The sequence below is a fragment of the Balaenoptera musculus genome, chromosome 9 (assembly GCF_009873245.2).
Source record: "Balaenoptera musculus isolate JJ_BM4_2016_0621 chromosome 9, mBalMus1.pri.v3, whole genome shotgun sequence".
In the NCBI taxonomy this organism is placed as follows: domain Eukaryota; kingdom Metazoa; phylum Chordata; class Mammalia; order Artiodactyla; family Balaenopteridae; genus Balaenoptera; species Balaenoptera musculus.
This window is the reverse complement of record NC_045793.1, coordinates 647,393-666,528: the sequence shown is the minus strand read 5'-3', so window position 1 is coordinate 666,528 and position 19,136 is coordinate 647,393. Positions and strand designations below refer to the sequence as shown.

Below are 19,136 nucleotides of genomic sequence, written 5' to 3'. Positions count from 1 at the left end.
TAGGGGATTTCTTTTCATTCCCTTTTACAGAAATGCAACATTGCGTTAGATTGCTAATTTTTGCTTTTTTTGTTCTTTGCTTTTGACATACAGCTCAATACGTCAGGGGACTCTTGCCAGGAAACGAATCCATAGACGTTTCTATGACAGCAAATCACGTGCCAACGAGTGACATTTATATGCTGAATTTTAATGGCTTGTCAGAAGAAGGGATATGTATTTTTTAAAAATTTAATACATGAGAGGAAACGTACACAAGCCTCTTAGAGAGCCTCATCCACCAGAGGGCAGACAGCAGAAGCAAGAAGAACTACAATCCTGCAGCATGTGGAACAAAAACCACATTCACAGAAAGACAAGATGAAAAGGCAGAGGGCTATGTACCAGATGAAGGAACAAGATAAAACCCCAGAAAAACAACTAAATGAAGTGGAGATAGGCAACCTTCCAGAAAAAGAATTCAGAATGATGATAGTGAAGATGATCCAGGACCTCGGAAAAAGAATGGAGGCAAAGATCGAGAAGATGCAAGAAATGTTTAACAAAGACCTAGATGAACTAAAGAACAAACAAACAGAGATGAACAATACAATAACTGAAAGGAAAAATACACTAGAAGGAATCAATAGCAGAATAACTGAGGCAGAAGAACGGATAAGTGAGCTGGAAGACAGAATGGTGGAACTCACTGCTGTGGAACAGAATAAAGAAAAAAAGAATGAAAAGAAATGAAGACAGCCTAAGAGACCTCTGAGACAACATTAAACACAACAACATTCGCATTATAGGGGTCCCAGAAGGAGAAGAGAGAGAGAAAGGACCAGAGAAAATATTTGGAGAGATTATAGCCAAAAACTTCCCTAACATGGGAAAGGAAATAGCCACCCAAGTCCAGGAAGCACAGCGAGTCCCATACAGGATAAACCCAAGGAAAAACACTCTGAGACACACAGTAATCAAACTGGCAAAAATTAAAGACAAAGAAAAATTATTGAAAGCAGCAAGGGAAAAACGACAAATAACATACAAGGGAACTCCCAAAAGGTTAACAGCTGATTTCTCAGCAGAAACTCTACAAGCCAGAAAGGAGCGGCATGATATACTTAAAGTGATGAAAGGGAAGAACCTACAACCAAGATTACTCTACCCGGCAAGGATCTCATTCAGATTTGACGGGGAAATCAAAAGCTTTACAGACAAGCAAAAGCTAAGAGAATTCAGCACCACCAAACCAGCTCTACAACAAATGCTAAAGGAACTTCTCTAAGTGGGGAACACAAGAGAAGAAAAGGACCTACAAAAACAAACCCAAAACAGTTAAGAAAATGGTCATAGGAACATACATATCGATAATTACCTTAACGTGAATGGATTAAATGCTCCAAACAAAAGACACAGGCTTGCTGAATGGATACAAAAACAAGACCCATATATACGCTGTCTACAAGAGACCCACTTCAGACCTAGGGACACATACAGACTGAAAGTGAGAGGATGGAAAAAGATATTCCATGCAAATGGAAATCAAAAGAAAGCTGGAGTAGCAATACTCCTATCAGATAAAATAGACTTTAAAATAAAGAATGTTACAAGAGACAAGGAAGGACAGTACATAATGCTCAAGGGATCAATCCAAGAAGAAGATATAACAATTATAAATATATATGCACCCAACATAGGAGCACCTCAATACATAAGGCAACTGCTAACAGCTATAAAAGAGGAAATCGACAGTAACACAATAATAGTGGCGGACTTTAACACCTCACTTACACCAATGGACAGATCATCCAAAATGAAAATAAATAAGGAAACACAAGCTTTAAATGACACAGTAGACCAGATAGATTTAATTGACGTTTATAGGCCATTCCATCCAAAAACAGCAGATTAACACTTTCTTCTCAAGTGCGCATGGAACATTCTCCAGGATAGATCACATCTTGGGTCACAAATCAAGCCTCAGTAAATTTAAGAAAACTGAAATCATATCAAGCATCTTTTCTGACCACAACGCTATGAGCTTAGAAATCAATTACAGGGAAAAAACCGTAAAAAACACAAACACATGGAGGCTAAAGAATACGTTACTAAATAACCAAGAGATCATGGAAGAAATCAAAGAGGAAATCAAAAAATACCTAGAGACAAATGACAATGAAAACACGACAATCCAAAACCTATGGGATGCAGCAAAAGCAGTTCTAAGAGGGAAGTTTATAGCTATACAAGCCTACCTCAAGAAACAAGAAAAATCTCAAATAAACAATCTAACCTTACACCTAAAGGAACTAGAGAAAGAAGAACAAACAAAACCCAAAGTTAGCAGAAGGAAAGAAATCATAAAGATCAGAGCAGGAATAAATGAAATAGAAACAAAGAAAACAATAGCAAAGATCAATAAAAGTAAAAGCTGGTTCTTTGACAAGATAAACAAAATTGATAGAGCATTAGGCAGACTCATCAAGAAAAAGAGGGAGAGGACTCAAATCAATAAAATCAGAAATGAAAAAGAAGTTACAACAGACATCGCAGAAATACAAAGTATCCTAAGAGACTACTACAAGCAACTTTATGCCAACAAAATGGACAACCTGGAAGAAATGGACAAATTCTTAGAAAGGTATAACCTTCCAAGACTGAACCAGGAAGAAATAGAAAATATGAACAGACCAATCACAAGTAATGAAATGGAAACTGTGATTAAAAATCTTCCAACAAACAAAAGTCCAGGACCAGATGGCTTCATAGGTGAATTCTATCAAACATTCAGAGAAGAGCTAACACCCATCCTTCTCAAACTCTTCCAAAAAATTGCAGAGGAAGGAACACTCCCAAATTCATTCTATGAGGCCACCATCACCCTGATACCAAAACCAGACAAAGATACTACAAAAAAAGAAAATTACAGACCAATATCACTGATGAATATAGATGGAAAAATCCTCAACAAAATACTAGCAAACAGAATCCAACAACACATTAAAAGGATCATACACCATGAACAAGTGGGATTTATCCCAGGGATGCAAGGATTCTTCAATATATGCAAATCAATCAATGTGATACACCATATTAACAAATTGAATAAAAACCGTATGATCATCTCAATAGATGCAGAAGAAGCTTTTGACAAAATTCAACAGCCATTTATGATAAAAAACTCTCCAGAAAGTGGGCATAGAGGGAACCTACCTCAACCTAATAAGGGCCATATATGACAAACCCACAGCAAACATCATTCTCAATGGTGAAAAACTGAAAGCATTTCCTCTAAGATCAGGAACAAGACAAGGATGTCCACTCTCACCACTATTATTCAACAGAGGTTTGGAAGTCTTAGCCACGGCAATCAGAGAAGAAAAAGAAATAAAAGGAATAAAAATTGGAAAAGAAGAAGTAAAACTGTCACTGTTTGCAGATGACATGATACTATACATAGAGAATGCTAAAGATGCCACCAGGATACTACTAGAGCTAATCAATGAATGTGGTAAAGGTGCAGGATACAAAATTAATGCACAGAAATCTCTTGCATTCCTATACACTAATGATGAAAAATCTGAAAGAGAAATTAAGGAAACACTCCCATTTACCACTGCAACAAAAAGAATAAAATACCTAGGAATAAAACCTACCTAGGGATACAAAAGACCTGTATGCAGAAAACGTGAAGACACTGATGAAAGAAATTAAAGATGATACCAACAGATGGAGAGATATACCATGTTCTTGAATTGGAAGAATCAATATTGTGAAAATGACTATACTACCCAAAGCAATCTACAGATTCAGTGCAATCCCTATCAAATTACCAATGGCATTTTTTACGGAACTAGAACAAAAAATCTTAAAATTTGTATAGAGACACAAAAGACCCCGAAGAGCCAAAGCAGTCTTGAGGGAAAAAAACGGAGCTGGAAGAATCAGACTCCCTGACTTCAGACTATAGTACAAAGCTATAGTCATCAAGACAATATGGTACTGGCACAAAAAGAGAAACATAGATCAATGGAACAAGATAGAAAGCCCAGAGATAAACACACGCACCTATGGTCAACTAATCTACGACAAAGGAGGCAAGGATATACAATGGAGAAAAGACAGTCTCTTCAATAAATGGTGCTGGGACAACTGGACAGCTACATGTAAAAGAATGAAATTAGAACACTCCCTAACACCATACACAAAAATAAACTCAAAATGGATTCGAGACCTAAACGTAAGACCGGACACTATAAAACTCTTAGAGGAAAACATAGGAAGAACACTCTTTGACATAAATCACAGCAAGATCTTCTTTGATCCACCTCCTAGATTAATGGAAATAAAAACAAAAATAAACAAATGGGACCTAATGAAACTTCAAAGCTTTTGCACAGCAAAGGAAACCATAAACAAGACGAAAAGACAACCCTCAGAATGGGAGAAAGTATTTACAAATGAATCAATGGACAAAGGATTAATCTCCAAAATATATAAACAGCTCATGCAGCTCAATATTAAAGAAACAAACAACCCAATCCAAAAATGGGCAGAAGACCTAAATAGACATTTCTCCAAAGAAGACATACAGATGGCCAAGAAGCACATGAAAAGCTGCTCAACATCACTAATTATTAGAGAAATGCAAATCAAAACTACAATGAGGTATCACCTCACCCCAGTTAGAATGGGCATCATCAGAAAATCTACGAACAACAAATGCTGGAGAGGGTGTGGAGAAAAGGGAACCCTCTTGCACTGTTGGTGGGAATGTAAATTGATACAGCCACTATGGAGAACAGTATGGAGGTTCCTTAAAAAACTAAAAATAGAATTACCATATGATCCAGCAATCCCACTACTGGGCATATACCCAGAGAAAACCATAATTCAAAAAGACACATGCACCCCAATGTTCATTGCAGCACTATTTACAATAGCCAGGTTGTGGAAGCAACCTAAATGCCCATCGACAGACGAATGGATAAAGAAGGTGTGGTACATATATACAATGGAATATTACTCAGCCATAAAAAGGAACAAAATTGAGTCATTTGTTGAGACGTGGATGGATCTAGAGACTGTCATACAGAGTGAAGCAAGTCAGAAAGAGAAAAACAAATATCATATATTAACGCATGTACGTGGAACTAGAAAAATGGTACAGATGAACCAGTTTGCAGGGCAAAAGTTGAGACACAGATGTAGAGAACAAACGTATGGACACCACAGAGGGAAAGCCGCAGGGGGGTGGGGATGGTGGTGTGATGAACTGGGAGATTGGTATTGACATATATACACTGATGTGTATAAAATTGATGACTAATAAGAACCTGCTGTATAAAAAAATTAATAAAATAAAATTTAAAAATTTAAAAAAAACAACTAATACTAAACTTTCTTTGGGTTATTTGTATGGAAATATGTTAATATAAATGTTTCAGACATTACGTGAAATTCCTAAAAATCTTAAAAAAAAAAAATTTAATACACGAGAGAACAATGTGTCCACCCATGAAACACTGCTGCCTGCTGGAGACAAGGATAGTGAATAAAAGTGAACATATTCTGCTCCTTGACGTATGTACTTACGTTGAAGAAGCAAGTTGCACAATTAAACCCCATTTTCCCTTCCTTCGTCAAGAGGAAGGCCCTGCAAGCTGCCGTCTGTCACTGAGACCAGACCCTCGTCTCTGAGGAGTGGCCGTGAGGAGGCCGAGCAATAGCAATAGCAACACACAGCCGACTCTGCCGCCGAGGCCGCGAGACGGCAGGGAGGTTGGATCCTGTGATTTTCCACACGAGAGGGCGAAAACATGAGTCCCAGGCGTCAGACTCTCCAGCTGGATGATGATTTTCCCCGAGATCCATCATTACGCCCCATAACATCTGCAGACCTGACCTCCAGAAACTGACCCTCACACCCAAGGACGATGGGCAGTTTGGAGGGGAGTCTACCCGTAAGGCCTGGGGCCGCCACCTCCAGCCTGCTGGCCACGGGGGGAGAGGCAGAGAAGGAGTCCCGCCATCAGCCACCCGGGGAGGGGGGAGGGGAGCACGGAGAGCTGCAGCATTAGCCGGCGGAGGGGCCCAGGGAGAAACACAGAATCATGTCCAGAAAGTACTAGAACAAGCAGTTTAGGAGAGCCCAAATGTCCCCATGATGCTTCTTTTCAACCTAGCCTATAAAACCTTATTTCACGCCTACACTTCCAGGCTCACTAGGGCAAGTCCTCCACTCTGCTAAGACAGAAGGAAATGCAACGTGCCACCAGGTACAAACTAATAGAGCGCAACGCCATGGGCCTGTCCCGTCACTCGGACGTGCCCTCTAGTGGCCCAGCAGCAAAGAGCCACCAGCAGCAGAAGCCAAAACACCATCCCCAACCAGGACCCCAGGCCCAAAAGAACTCCTACAGCTTGTGTGCGAGGCGCCACAGGGCTCGCGAGACACCGAGTGCAACCTGCTCAGGACTGGCCGGGGGAATTAGCTTAAAAACAGGGTGTTCCCGGGAGGGACCACGTGCCCTGGGAGGGACTGAGCTGGGCTCAGGAAGGACAGGACTGCGGCGCCAGGCCCCGACTGTCCTTCCCGCCCGTCCGCTCGCCTCGTGATCACAGAGCCTCCAGACTGGCTCCCACAGGGCACAGCCGTGCTCGCCGGTCAGTGAGCCGACCTGTGTTATCATCGTCATCGTCACCACTGTTCTAAGGAAAGAACTAGAACATATCCTCATCCCTTGGAAAATGGCTGTTTTTCCGGCATTTGAACTGACGCACAGAGCTAACCAACTTAGCAGAAACTTTGCAATCATTCCACTGGAAAAAAAATAGGTGGGTATGATCTGTGTGATAGCTCCATAAATTGGAAACAGAGTAACAAATAAATAACATTTAACACTTGGAAATACTTACGTTTATAAAAGGGTTTAAAATATTTTACTTGATGTCAGCATTTGACCTTCACAACAGCCCTGTTTGATCATCCACATTTACCAGACGAAGAAACGGCCCCTCAAAGAGGTTTAGTAACTCCCCTCCCCTCCATACCCGCTGCCAGGAGACAGGCAGGCAGTTAATCAAAAAACTAAACGTGCTCTCACCAAACAACCCAGCAATCACACTCCTTGGTATTTACCCAAAGGAGCTGAAAACTCATGTCCACACAACCCTGCACACAGACATTTATAGCAGCTTATTCATAATTGCCAACACTTGGAAGCAACAAAGGTGTCTTTCAGTAGGTCAACTGATAAATAAACTGGTCCACTCAGACAATGGAATATTATTCGGCGCTAAAAAGAAACAAGCTTTTCAAGCCATGAAAAGTCATGGAAGAAACTTCAAAGCATATTACTAAGTGAAAGAAGCCAATCTGTAAAGGTTACATACTGTATGATCCCAACTATATGACATTCTGGAAAAGGCAGTTAAAAGATGAGTGGCTGCCAAGGATTGGCGGGAGGGGAGGGACGAACAGGTGGGGCACAGAAGCTTTTTAGGGCAGTGAAACTACTCTATGCAATCCCATAATGGTAGATGCATGACATTACACGTTGGTCAAAACCCGCAGAATGTACAAAACAAAAAGCTAACCCTGATGTAAACTATGGATGTTAGTTGATAATAATGTATCAGTACTGACCCATCAGTTGCAGTCAATGCACCACCCCAAAGCCAGATGTTGATAATCGAGAAAACCTTCTGAAGCGGAGGAGTATTATATGCAAACTCTCTACTTGTTCTGCTCAACCTTTCTGTAAATCTAAAACTGCTCAAAACAATGAAATCTATTAATTTAAAAACTTATTTTCCTCTATGTTTCGCCTCCTCCATGAAGTGCTCTCCGTATGTCTTGAACTCCCTTCGAAATGATCTCACAGTCTGACCCCGTGAGATTGAACCGCGACACACACTGGATCCCCAGATTCACGGCCTTTTGTCACAGTGCTGGGAACAGGCGCTGGGACACTGAACCCTCAAAACTGCTCTGCCAGGAGAAGCACCCCTCCCTCTCCTGAGGAACCTGGAATGCCCCCCAGGTGGTGGCCTTGCTGCCCTGCTGACCCTCCACCGCTCTGTGCATCTCATCCCACATCTGGACGGCAGTCCCAGCAGGCCCAGAGGGTGAGGCGTGGCCACAGAGCGAGTGCAAAGCACGTGGAAGAACCGCATGATGTTGCCGATTTGTAGCAACAGAAACACATGCGGGGATGGATCTTCAGGATGCGAGGTCAAGGTGGAATGAACAGAAATTGGACCAGGCGGAGTTTATTGATATGGGCCCCTAAGCACAGATTCTCCAGCCAACGGCTCCAGCAGTCTCCACCGCTGGTTGACATAAATAGGGACACAAGGTCCCTACTGAAGTGAAGCAGAAACACCAGAACTCCCTTTTTACATGACGGAGGCATGTGCCCAAAGGCTTAGAGAGATCAGCACAATCGACCTGCCAGTGACCCCAGGAGGGTCCAGAGGGCACGAGAAATGAGTTCATGGGTCCCAGCATCCTCGAAGGGCTCACGGTGATGGCCGCCATGTGTCAGGAATACACTGGGAGCTGCTTCCATTCATCTGGGAGCCCTGAGTGCACCAGGATGATGGGGCCTTGGGGAGGCAGGGGCCAAGTGGGGGCACTTAAGGGCCAAAGAGAAGGGGGTGTGGTCACCACAGAGCACTGATCAGAGGAAAGTGCCCATGAGGCCTGGGGCAGTGGTTAGTTGCTGGCAGTGTTCCCAGAGCTGGACGAGATGGGCCTTCCACCAGCGTCCAGGGACCTGCAACAGCAGGAAAGTTCTACATCCACTGAATCGCCAAAACAGTCACAGCCCCTCCACCAGTTTCCTCACTTGGAAACTCCATGCCACAGACCAGAGCCCCTTGAAGGATGGGTGGGAACAGGCCCCCTGGAGGAAAGACTCTGCTACACGAGCCAGACGCTCATTCTGTTCATCTCCCCCAGCCCCCAAAAGGGACCTGCAGCCTTCTACCGGGGCAGCTGTGCACTGAGGAAAAGGGCGTCAGCAGACGCTTCAGTGACCGTTGGACACTGGCTCAACTGACAGTAACACCGGAAGACCCAAAACATCACCAGGGCCCTCCAGGCACAGAGGGGCTTACGGGGCAGGTGAGCAAACCCGTCCTGTGGTTACTCCCCGGCTCTGGAATGCACACACTCAGCGGCTGCCAGAATCCCCACCCTGTTCCCTGACCTGCGGAGTGAGGGTATCACGTGTGAAAGGCACTCAAAGTACCTCCACTTAGGACCACCACACACCGCAGTTTCCACTTACGACATCATAGGCCAAAAGCAACATCCCATCCCCGGAGGGACTGCAGAGGTTTGTGCGGCCACCAAGGAGGGTGAGGAATCCCACGCCCGTCTGCGGACGGCGGCGTGTCCTGGAGGACGGTGGTGGGTTCCACGAAGGGACCCGTATAGGGCCGACCGCTGCCGCCGCCACGCGTCTTCTCTGCCGGAGCGAGTGGCACAGCCCACGGCACCTGCTCCCCGCCCGCGGCAGCGGTCATCAGAGGAAGCCCGCTCTCAGGGGCCGGGCCAGCCACACCGCCACCTGTCAGCCCTCCAGCCCTCGGCGCCGTCCGGGGCTCTGGGGCCCTGATCGCCTTTCCTCTCACGGGACTCGTGCAGGGGACACCGGGACACTGGGGACACTGTGGGCAGGAGGCAGCCACGGTCCCACGTGCCCGGGTGAGACGCCTGGAGGGTCCACGCTCGGAGGGTCCACGGCGGACCCGATGCCGCAGGAACCCGGGAAGGCCGCGGCGGGTGAATCACAGGGCAGGCCCTCAGGGTGCATCCTCTGCAGAAAACGCCTCTCCCTGAGGACACTGCCCCTGGCCTGCTCCGGGCCTCATTCAAGGCTGCACGCTTGACCGTGGGCCACCGAGCAGCCGGCCGGCTGGGCTGGGACACTAGGAAGGGGCTCCGGCGGCGCGGCCGTTTGTAGCGACACACACGGCCACCCCTCCACCCTCACTAACCGGCAGCGCCGGCCACGGCTGCCGGGACCACCTCGAACCCAGTAGGGCCCCAGGCCGCCTGCCCCCCGCCCATCACACGCTGGCTGGCTCGGCCCTTTCCTAACTCCTCGCCACCTAAGAGGCCGAGGGTTTTTAAGAAGAGGCAACATGTCTGCTGAGCGCTTGGCGCCGTGGCGGCCGCTGGCCCAGCACCAGGACGCGGATTGGGCCCCGGCCTGCGTACCTGTGCGGGAGAGCGCCCGCAGGGTGGCCGTCAGGTGCTGCAGGACCCCTGGCGACACTTCGTAGTGGTGCACGTCTACGGCTGGGAACTCCTGACACCGTCCAAACACTCCGTCTGCAACAAAGGGAGGCAGGTCAGGTAAGAGAGGAGACAGACGGACGGCCAGGAAGCCCTGGCCACGCCCCGCGGCAAGGCTCCGAGGAGTTGCCAGGATCGGAAGCACCTGCAAAGTGACCGTGTTTGTAGTGAAAAGCAGGGCATCGTGGAAGCCACAGGTGCAAAGGCTGGGTCCAGCGTAGCCTGGGTTTTCAGTCTACTTTCCAGCCCTCCCTACCCAGCCCCCGCCTTTTTGCCATTTGCCACCGGAGACTTTCACACTTTTGATGTGAAGCTTTGCTCCTGACTGTCCAGTGACCAAAGGGCCAATAGTATTCAGGGCCGGTCTTCCAGATGAGAAACAGGACGCCTAGGAACATAAGTGCCAGGTTCCGGAGGCGCTGGTGGCGGGGGCCACGGAGCCCCGGCAGGGCTGGCTTCCGGGGGGCCGCGTGAGAACGCGGTGAAGAAGGGGGGCTGCAGGGACGGTGAGATCTTCATGGGGACCCATTATCCTGCTCTGTCCTACTTGTCTGAAATGACAGGCTCTGCTCATCTACATCTTTTCAAACCGCACCTTCTAATTAATTTAGACCCTAATTAGTCCTTATTCAGCGAATTGTTCACTTTGAGACAAGCTTCCTATGGGGGTTCAAACATTCAAATCACCGCCTTGGGTACAAAGGCTAATTCAGGACCCAGGGCCTCACCCAGGGTGGCATCTACAGCGTCAGGCTGGGCGCAGGGGGAAAGCGCCTCCATTGTTCACTGCCTTTCAAATGCAACCAGTTTAATTAGCAGAAGCACATTTGCCCAGCACCAGGCTGATCGGTAATTGCTGCTCGGATATTCCACGTGTGCTTAAGACGGAGGGCCCCGCGTGAGCAGCAGAGAATCATCGTAAGTGTCCTCTCGCAGGCACCTCCTGGATTTCTGTGGGCCTCTGCAAAGCCCAGGGAATCCGGGAGGCGACCTGCCGGGCTGCTGGGAGCAGGCAGACGACGGCCACGTGAGGAGTTCAACCTTCAGCCTCTGCCCCCCCCCCACCCCCACAGTGAGCGCCGCTGAAATTAACCCAACTGCCACCAGTGATCCGGGGACAGCTGTCTCGGAGGGAGGGTCTCCTCCCCACTGCCACCCCCCAGCAAGAGGGACGGTCTGCTCGGCTGGAACACAGACGATAAGTGTCCCTGTTCTCTGACTCTGTTTCATGCAAAGAACTCCATGCCAGTGGGTGGCGTGCTTGGGGTGTGGGGCAAGGAGAGAAAAGTGAGAACTCTTCAGAATACACCCGGAACTTTCATTTCCCTCTTCAAATGGAAATATCTTGAAACCAGGGAATGGAAGGAGCATTAAGACGGTCCAACCCGACGTTTTGAAGATGAGAAAACCGAGGCTGGAGTGTAGGGACCTCGGCCTCGGGGAGGGACCAGGGGCTGCGCTGAGTGGCAGGCAGAGAAATCAGGTCCGTGTCAGCGACCAGCTAAATGCCTGCGGGTAACCCCGCTTCCGGGGCGCGTCTGAGAAGCACCTCCCGCAGGAAACACCCCATCACGCAGGTGGTCACAGAGGAAAAGGGGCAAAGACATTTCCTCTCTGTTTTGGAGCATTCCAAGTAAATTATTTCCCTTCTGAAGTGTAATGGCATCACTCTTTAAATTTGGTTTGTGGTGTACAACGTTGTAAAGATATTCTAAGAAAAATATTCATTAGATTTTCTTGAAACCTTTCTTTTAAACATATATTTAGACTATAGATAACATAATACATAATATTGTTTGCGCTTTCAGAATTCATTTTAGCTAATAATTTAATTGTTTGGGTTGTTTGAAAGCTAACCCTGGATGCTCTTTGCCCCTAGACTCTAGCCAGGCTGATGAGGTAGAGACACTGTCCCCAGTAGCTTTTTTTAATTCATAAACTTTAGTTTTCAGAGCAGTGTTGGGTTCACAGCAAAACTAAGAGAAAGGTACGCAGATTTCCCATAAACCTCCTGCCCTCATGCATGCACAGCCTCTCCATTATCAACATTCCCACCAAATGGTACATTTGTTACAGCTGACGAACCTACATCGACACGCCATCATCATACGGAACCCATAGTTCATGTTAGGGTCCACTCTTGGTGCTGTACTTCTATGGGCTTGAACAGATGTATAATGACATGTGTCCACTATCACAGTGTCATACAGAGTATTCTCACTGCCCTAGAATTCTTCTGTGCTCCACCTGTTCCTCCCTCCCTCCTCCCTGACTCCAGCAACCAGTGATGTTTTTCACTGTCTCCATAAATTTGCCTTGTCTTGAATGTCATGTGGTTGGAATCATACAGAATACAGTCTGCTCAGACTGGCTTCCTTCACTCAGTCATATTCATTTAAGGTTCCTCCACGTCTTTTTGAGGCTCGACAGCCATTTCTTATTAACACTGAATACTATTCCATTGCCTGGAGGCACCACCGTTTATTTACCCATTCACCTACCAAAGGACATCTTGGTTACTTCCAGGTTTGGGCGGTTATGAATAAAGCTGCTATAAACATCCATGTGCAGGTTTTTGTGTGGACATGTTTTCAGCTCCTCTGGGTAAATGCCAAGGAGCACAGTTGCTGGACCCTATGGTAAGAGTCTGTTTAGTTCTGTAATTAACCACCAAAACTTCATCCCCAGGGGCTGCCCCACTTTGCGTTCCCACCAGAAGTGAGGGTTCCTGTTGCTCCACATCCTCGCCAGCATTTGGTGCTGTCAGCGTCTGGATTTTGGCTGTTCTAGTAGGTGTACTGTGCTCATTATTGTTTTGCCCAATGCATTTTTCAACAACGTCGTTCATCTTTACCACCATATTTAAAGGACACCAAGGTATAAGTATATGCACATGTGTGTGCTATGTACTGTGTGTCTACATATATGTGTGTGTTTTCATGCACGTATGTGTATATGCCTGCAAATGTGTGTAGGCATATGTAGATGTGTGTTGTGTATATGTATGTGAATGTGTGTATATGTGTACATGTATTGTGTATATGTGTCTACCTCCATGTGTGTATGGGTGTATACGTGTCTACTGTGTACGTACATGTTTATGTGTATAATGTGTGTGCATTGGTGTCCACATGTATATGTGTATAGATACACAGCCTCTAACATTTGTTTAACTGCCAAACTCACCACAAGAACAAGGAAGCTGGTCTTCCAACCTCTAAACTCATCCCAGAAACAGATGTTTCTAATCCCTCTGTCCCAGAAACCTGGTTTCCTCACTTATTCCTCAACAAACAACTTCACTACTTTTTTCTCAGCTTCCGCTGGAGGACGGCGTACACTCTCATCGGCACACCTCTGAGCATGTCCGGTCCCGTGTCCACAGCGAGTTTGTGAGGCCCCTAACCTCTCCAATGAGCAGACTCGTCCCCACGCACACTGCTCTGTGCTGCCCCCTGACCCCTGGACACGGCCCTGCCCTAACGTCCCACTGGACCAACAGGCAGAACAGCCGTGGGACGTGCACGCGGGGCAAAGATGGACAAAACGGCTCTGCTCTCAGGGGCTTGCAGCTCACAGGGCAGATGGCCACACAGCACTAAGTACACGCAAACTATTCACCTCTAACTGTGATGTGGGCCACAGTGGACAGGCTACGAGGACAGCACGAACAAGGGACACCAGCCCCGTGCCACAGGCAGAGGCCCCAGAGAAGCGGCATCTAAGGAACGGGCTGGCCCGCGCGGGGCTGGCGAGGACCTGCAGGCTGGGGAGCTGGACCTGCAGAGGGAGGGAAGCGCCTGGTCACCGGGCCTCCGGGACCAAGAGGGACAGAGCTCCGAGGCTGGAGCAAGGCGGGCAGGTAAGGCAGACATGAGGGCGTGGGGAGGGCTCGGCCTTCCTCCGGGAGCTGCAGGAGGCTGCCAGGGCCTTGCAGGCAGGGGCCGCTTTCTGCCAGGAGCCACGGGGCTGAAGGGAGCTGCCCGTGCAGAGGGGGTGGCTCGGCGAGGGCGGTGGAGATGGAAGAACTAGACAGACCCGTAGCCTTTTCGGACGTGAGCCCGCAGGACACCGGTGCTGCCCAGCTACAGGGTGGTCCCACCCCCGTGCCTGTGTCCCAGAGAGGCTCTGGGCTCAAGGGGATATTCTGAGAGGCGGCTCACAGAACGTGTGTTTCTCCAAAGCAGTAACAAAGCCCTTTGAGGCTGGCTGGCGGAGGTGGGGAAACAGCGGCTGCCTCCTGACGGCCACTGGCCCCAAGCACTGCCCACGGGCCTCCAGGGGAGCGAGGCTGCGTCCTTCCAGGGGGACGTCACCCCCCAGACCTCTGTGGGAGGTGACCACAGCAACCACAGATGCAGGCATGGACTTGAACTTCCCAAACTTGGGGAACTCAGCGGAATTCCGAAGCTGTCCCCACATCCCCCATTTACTCTGCAGAGCATAAGACTGATCGCCACTGCCTCTGGGGACCAGAGATTGGATGGGTCTAAAGACAGGAATGGGAGGGATGTCTGAGGCCCTGAGAAAGCAGACGGCCATCTCCCAGCCAACCAAGCACCACAGACCAGAAGTTCTGGGAGCAAAAGCTCTGTTTAGAGACACTCTGATTATCAGTCACCTAGAACTGGGAGGCTGATTTCTTCCACTGGAAAAGGAAAACATTAACAATTTTTTGGTTGGATTTTGGGAAGAATGTGAAAAAACTGCTTGTTTATCTTGTCTGTTCATCTGTTTTAACCAGCCCTCCTCGGAGCACTGTTTCCACAGGCAAAAGTCACTTTCACTCATAACCATCACTGTCTCCTCAACACCTGTGCAGGCCCATCCCAAGGACCTCCTCCTGGACCAGCTTTCCAGATCACTTCCCCCTGAGAGTGTGGGACTGCGTGTGTCGCCAGCCTCACCACCACATGCGTGTGCACACACATGCACTCACCTCTCCATGTCGACAAGACCCCCCTCACCCCCCAACCCTTGGGCACCAACATACGTCTCTGGTCCAGGAGTGCCCGAGCTCCTAGAAGGCAGGCGTCACAGCTCCCGCCTCTTAAACCTCCCAAGCGTCTGACACTGCACTCTGCAGCCACTGTGGATTAAATAAATACCTGTATCTGATTAACTGGTGTTTTTCCCTTTGCCTGGAATAAAACAGAGATGCCCAGAGAAATGTGTAACACCACTAGCTAGAACCTTAATTTGCTGTAATCTCACGTAGATTTAGAAGTCTTCAACTCCCAGCAGATGACCTGGCTGGATTAAGGACCCGAATCACTGAGGCAAAACAGAGGGGGTCACGGTGGGGACAGCAAACGAGGAGCACGTGTCCCCATATTTTCTCAGCCAACACTACGCCTCCTCCCCTCTCATGCTCTCGGGCTCAGGTGCTGGCTCTCCCCGAGCACATCCATTTCCCAGCCTCACACATGGAGAAGGCGGTCCTAGTGGACCTCTGCTTGGGGGAGGGACACCTGGAGATGCTGAGCCTTCATCCTCAAGATGCTGTGGCTTTCAGGGACTGCTGCGTGCTGGGTGTCTCAGAGAACGACCCAGAGCCATCAGGTCAGGCCAGCGGGCAGCCACGGGCTGGAACAAGTCGGTTTAGGCTCCCCCTGAGACAACTGTTTTTGCTACGTGTCCCTTCAGTGATGTGCCTCAGGCTTGCGTTAAAGGACCTTCTAAGAAAAAAGCCTATGGAACCTAATCGTGCATCTGAGAACAGTCACCCCCGGTTTCACTGCCATCTTTATCCTGAGACCATGGGAGGACCCCCCCAGACCCCAGCGCTGGGAAGGACTGCCTTCCACCTTCCAGGACCCTCTCTGCCTGGGCCCACCAGGCAGCTCCTGTCAGGTTACCAACCTTTCTCAGTTGTGCAGGCTTTGGTGCTGTTCATTTCAGTGAAGTAAATATTTTCTTTGCTCCCATAATAGTCCATCCTCTTTCCTCCTCTTCTAAGGTCTTTGCCTGTTTTTGTTTGTTATATGTCTTTTTTACATTTCTTTATCTCTTTCGGAAGAGATCGTAGGACGGGGGATTAATAAAGACGATGTGATCACCTAACCTAGACTCTCAAAGTGGGCTAATTAGCTGAGGGCACATTTACAAATTATTGCAATGTACACAGCTGCTCAGTAATTGTGTGAATAGTTTATGCACGTACATAACACACACGTGTAAACGTATTATCTTGGTTCCCTGGAAACCTCAAAATCCATGTTCCTGATTTTGGAGCAAGCAGAGCTAGGCAGCAAAGGTGCCACAATTATAAAGTCTTTGAAAATGAGGGTGCACCAGAGGTGGCTTTAAAATAATTATGGGGCCGGTGAGAGACATCATATGAATCATCTGCGTCAGAATTCCTTGTGAGGGAAGAACAGGCAGCGTCCTCCCCTCGCAAGGAAGGCCACGAGGCCTGCGTGGGCACCAGCCTTGCTCCTTTCTACAACCACAGGTGATCGCATGCTGTGGCATCATGCAGGTCCTCAAAACACTGTATACAGTAGGCACCAAACTGAAGAGACCTCATGCCCCTCGTTAGGGGACCCGCCGTGGGATGAGAGGAACAACAGAAACCTGTCTACAGCAGCCCAGGGCAAGGCAGGCAGGCACAGCAGGCGAGGCCACGGGGCCTCCCAGGCCCTTGGAATTTAACCCTGGCTCAGAAATGGCGGGGCTCCGGCGGCGCCTGCAGGGGACCCGGCCACGCCCGGCCCGCGGGCCACGCCTGCTGCGCGTTCCGCCCACGCGGAGCTGCCCGTCACACTTGGTAAGACGGCCTGCTTGTCCCCCCTCCCAGCGGGAAGGTGGCAGGAAGGACAAAGCAGCAACAGTGACCCTCACGGCCCCGCCCCGCATGCAGCGCCGGGTCCTCGGCAGCTGCGGCCGCAGCTCTGCCGCTCAGGCCGGGGACGCCCCGCCGGACCCGCGCCAGCCACTGGGACTAGGGAGGCGGGCGAGCAAGACACACACACGCCTGTGCACACACACAAGCTGACACGCTCACGACTGAATGCACACGATCACGTGTGTGCACAACGCATGCAGGCGCACTCACACCGCCACACGTGTGCACATAGTCGCGCAAGCTTCGCGCACGGTCGCTGTGCACAAGCGGAAGAGCAGCTGGGAGCCTTCCCATGCCGACCCCGTGCCGTGTCCCCCTCAGGGCACCGGGCGCACCGACCCGGCCTCGTCCCCGCGGAGCCCTCCCGGGGGGGGGGGGGCACACACGCACGAGCCTCACCTTCCCCCGCGCTCGGGCTCCACCTCGGCCGGCCTGGGGCCTCGGCCCCCGGGCTACACGGACGCATGCGCGCTTCCCTGTGCGGGGCCCTGCGGGAGACCCCGTGGGCGCTCAGAGCGCATGCTCAGCCGGACGGGCCGACGGCACCTGTCCCTCCCCTCTGGATCGGAGGCGGCCCTCACGCCCGGCGGGACAGCTGTCACCACAGAGGAAGTGCCAAGCACAGGCCACAGCAAGGGCGCCACCGCAGAGGCATCCCTGCCCCCTCAGCACCCAGCCCGCGGTCCGTTAATCAGGCCTCAGGCGCGCACACACCCCTCGCCCCTGGAGAAGCAAAGCCCGGGTCTGCAGCCCCCGTCTGCGGAGTCCACCGCCAGGCAGAGTCGTCTCCCCGGCTACAGACAGCCGCCTGCACCAGGCTCGCAGGCCAGCCCGGGGAGCCCCGGGCTCCAGTGCCCTGATGTTCCAGGCTGGAGCGCCCTTTCATTCTTTCCTGACTCCTCTTCTGGGACCCCTCGGAACCCCAGGCTTTTCCCCACCCACCCCTACCGGTGGAAGCTGCCCTGCAAGGAAGCCTGGGCCTCCCCGCCGTGCTGCCCGGGGCTCCCTTGATCCCCCAGGACCTCTTACACCACGGCCGCATAGGAAGGAACCCACTGCTCTCTCAGAGGCCCAGGGGTGCAGCATCAAGAAAAAACCCTCCCCAGATATTTTTGGAGAAGAGAAAAGTAACAGCAGCCCGGAACCACTACCCCGTTGAAAAGAATTCTCCAGAGAAGAGAAAAAACTTTTCTTTGAATTGATAAAATATCCTCCACATACATTTCTGCAACGAAGCTATAAAACTGTTTCTATTCTCGGGGAACACAATTCCAGGCTCCTGTGATGGGGCAGCGTGTGCACGGCATGGCCGGGGACCGACAAAGGCCTGAGCTGTCCTGAGTTGCCCACTGGCCTCAGGCCCCCGGGCTCAGGAGGTGGTGATACCCCACCACCCCTTCTGTAAATGTCAGTGGTCCACTTCCCCACCCCGCAAAGTGGAATGAGGTCCGGGAACGTAAACTTGGTACTGAGCCCCAGGCCAAGGGGCCGGGCTGGGGGTCAGGGCACAGCCAAGCAGAGGTCAGGCCCGCCCACGTGGGGAGAGTGTGAAGACGGCGAAGAACAGAGCCCGCTCCTGTCCAAGCGCTTTCCTGAGCATTCTACTTGTAATAACTCGTCGAGTCCCAGCCATACTCCCAGGAACGTGCTGCGCGTGGGCCCCATCAGCCCACTTCACACAGGGGGTCGGGAGTCACCCAAAGTCACAGCCACAGCTCCCACCGTAATGCCTGCGGGTCCAGCCAGGATCCCCCAAAATGCCCTCCCTGCGCTGTCTGGCATCAGCAGAGCACAAGCCTCCTTTCAGAACGGGATCCCAGTTTTTGACATAGAAAACGCGGTCGTCATAGTTACGCTGCAGTGACGGAGTGTCTTGTTCTCTAAAATCCCTGTGGTTCCGTGTATGTCAACTCTCAAAATAAGAGTGAACATTTACAGACGGTTACGGAGTGCCAGGCCCCATTCTGACACACTCGACCCGGTTAATCCTATGACAGT

General features: G+C 50.1%; 1 protein-coding gene across 1 annotated transcript in view; it reads right to left on the bottom strand.

Annotated features, from left to right (window-relative positions):
• Positions 1-19,136, bottom strand: part of PTPRN2 (protein tyrosine phosphatase receptor type N2) — a 717,039-nt gene that overhangs the window by 530,782 nt on the left and 167,121 nt on the right. Inside the window, exon 3 of the mRNA XM_036863887.1 lies at positions 10,214-10,327. Within this exon, the coding sequence (XP_036719782.1) occupies positions 10,214-10,327 (114 nt within the window). The remainder of the gene's footprint in view (positions 1-10,213; positions 10,328-19,136) is intronic.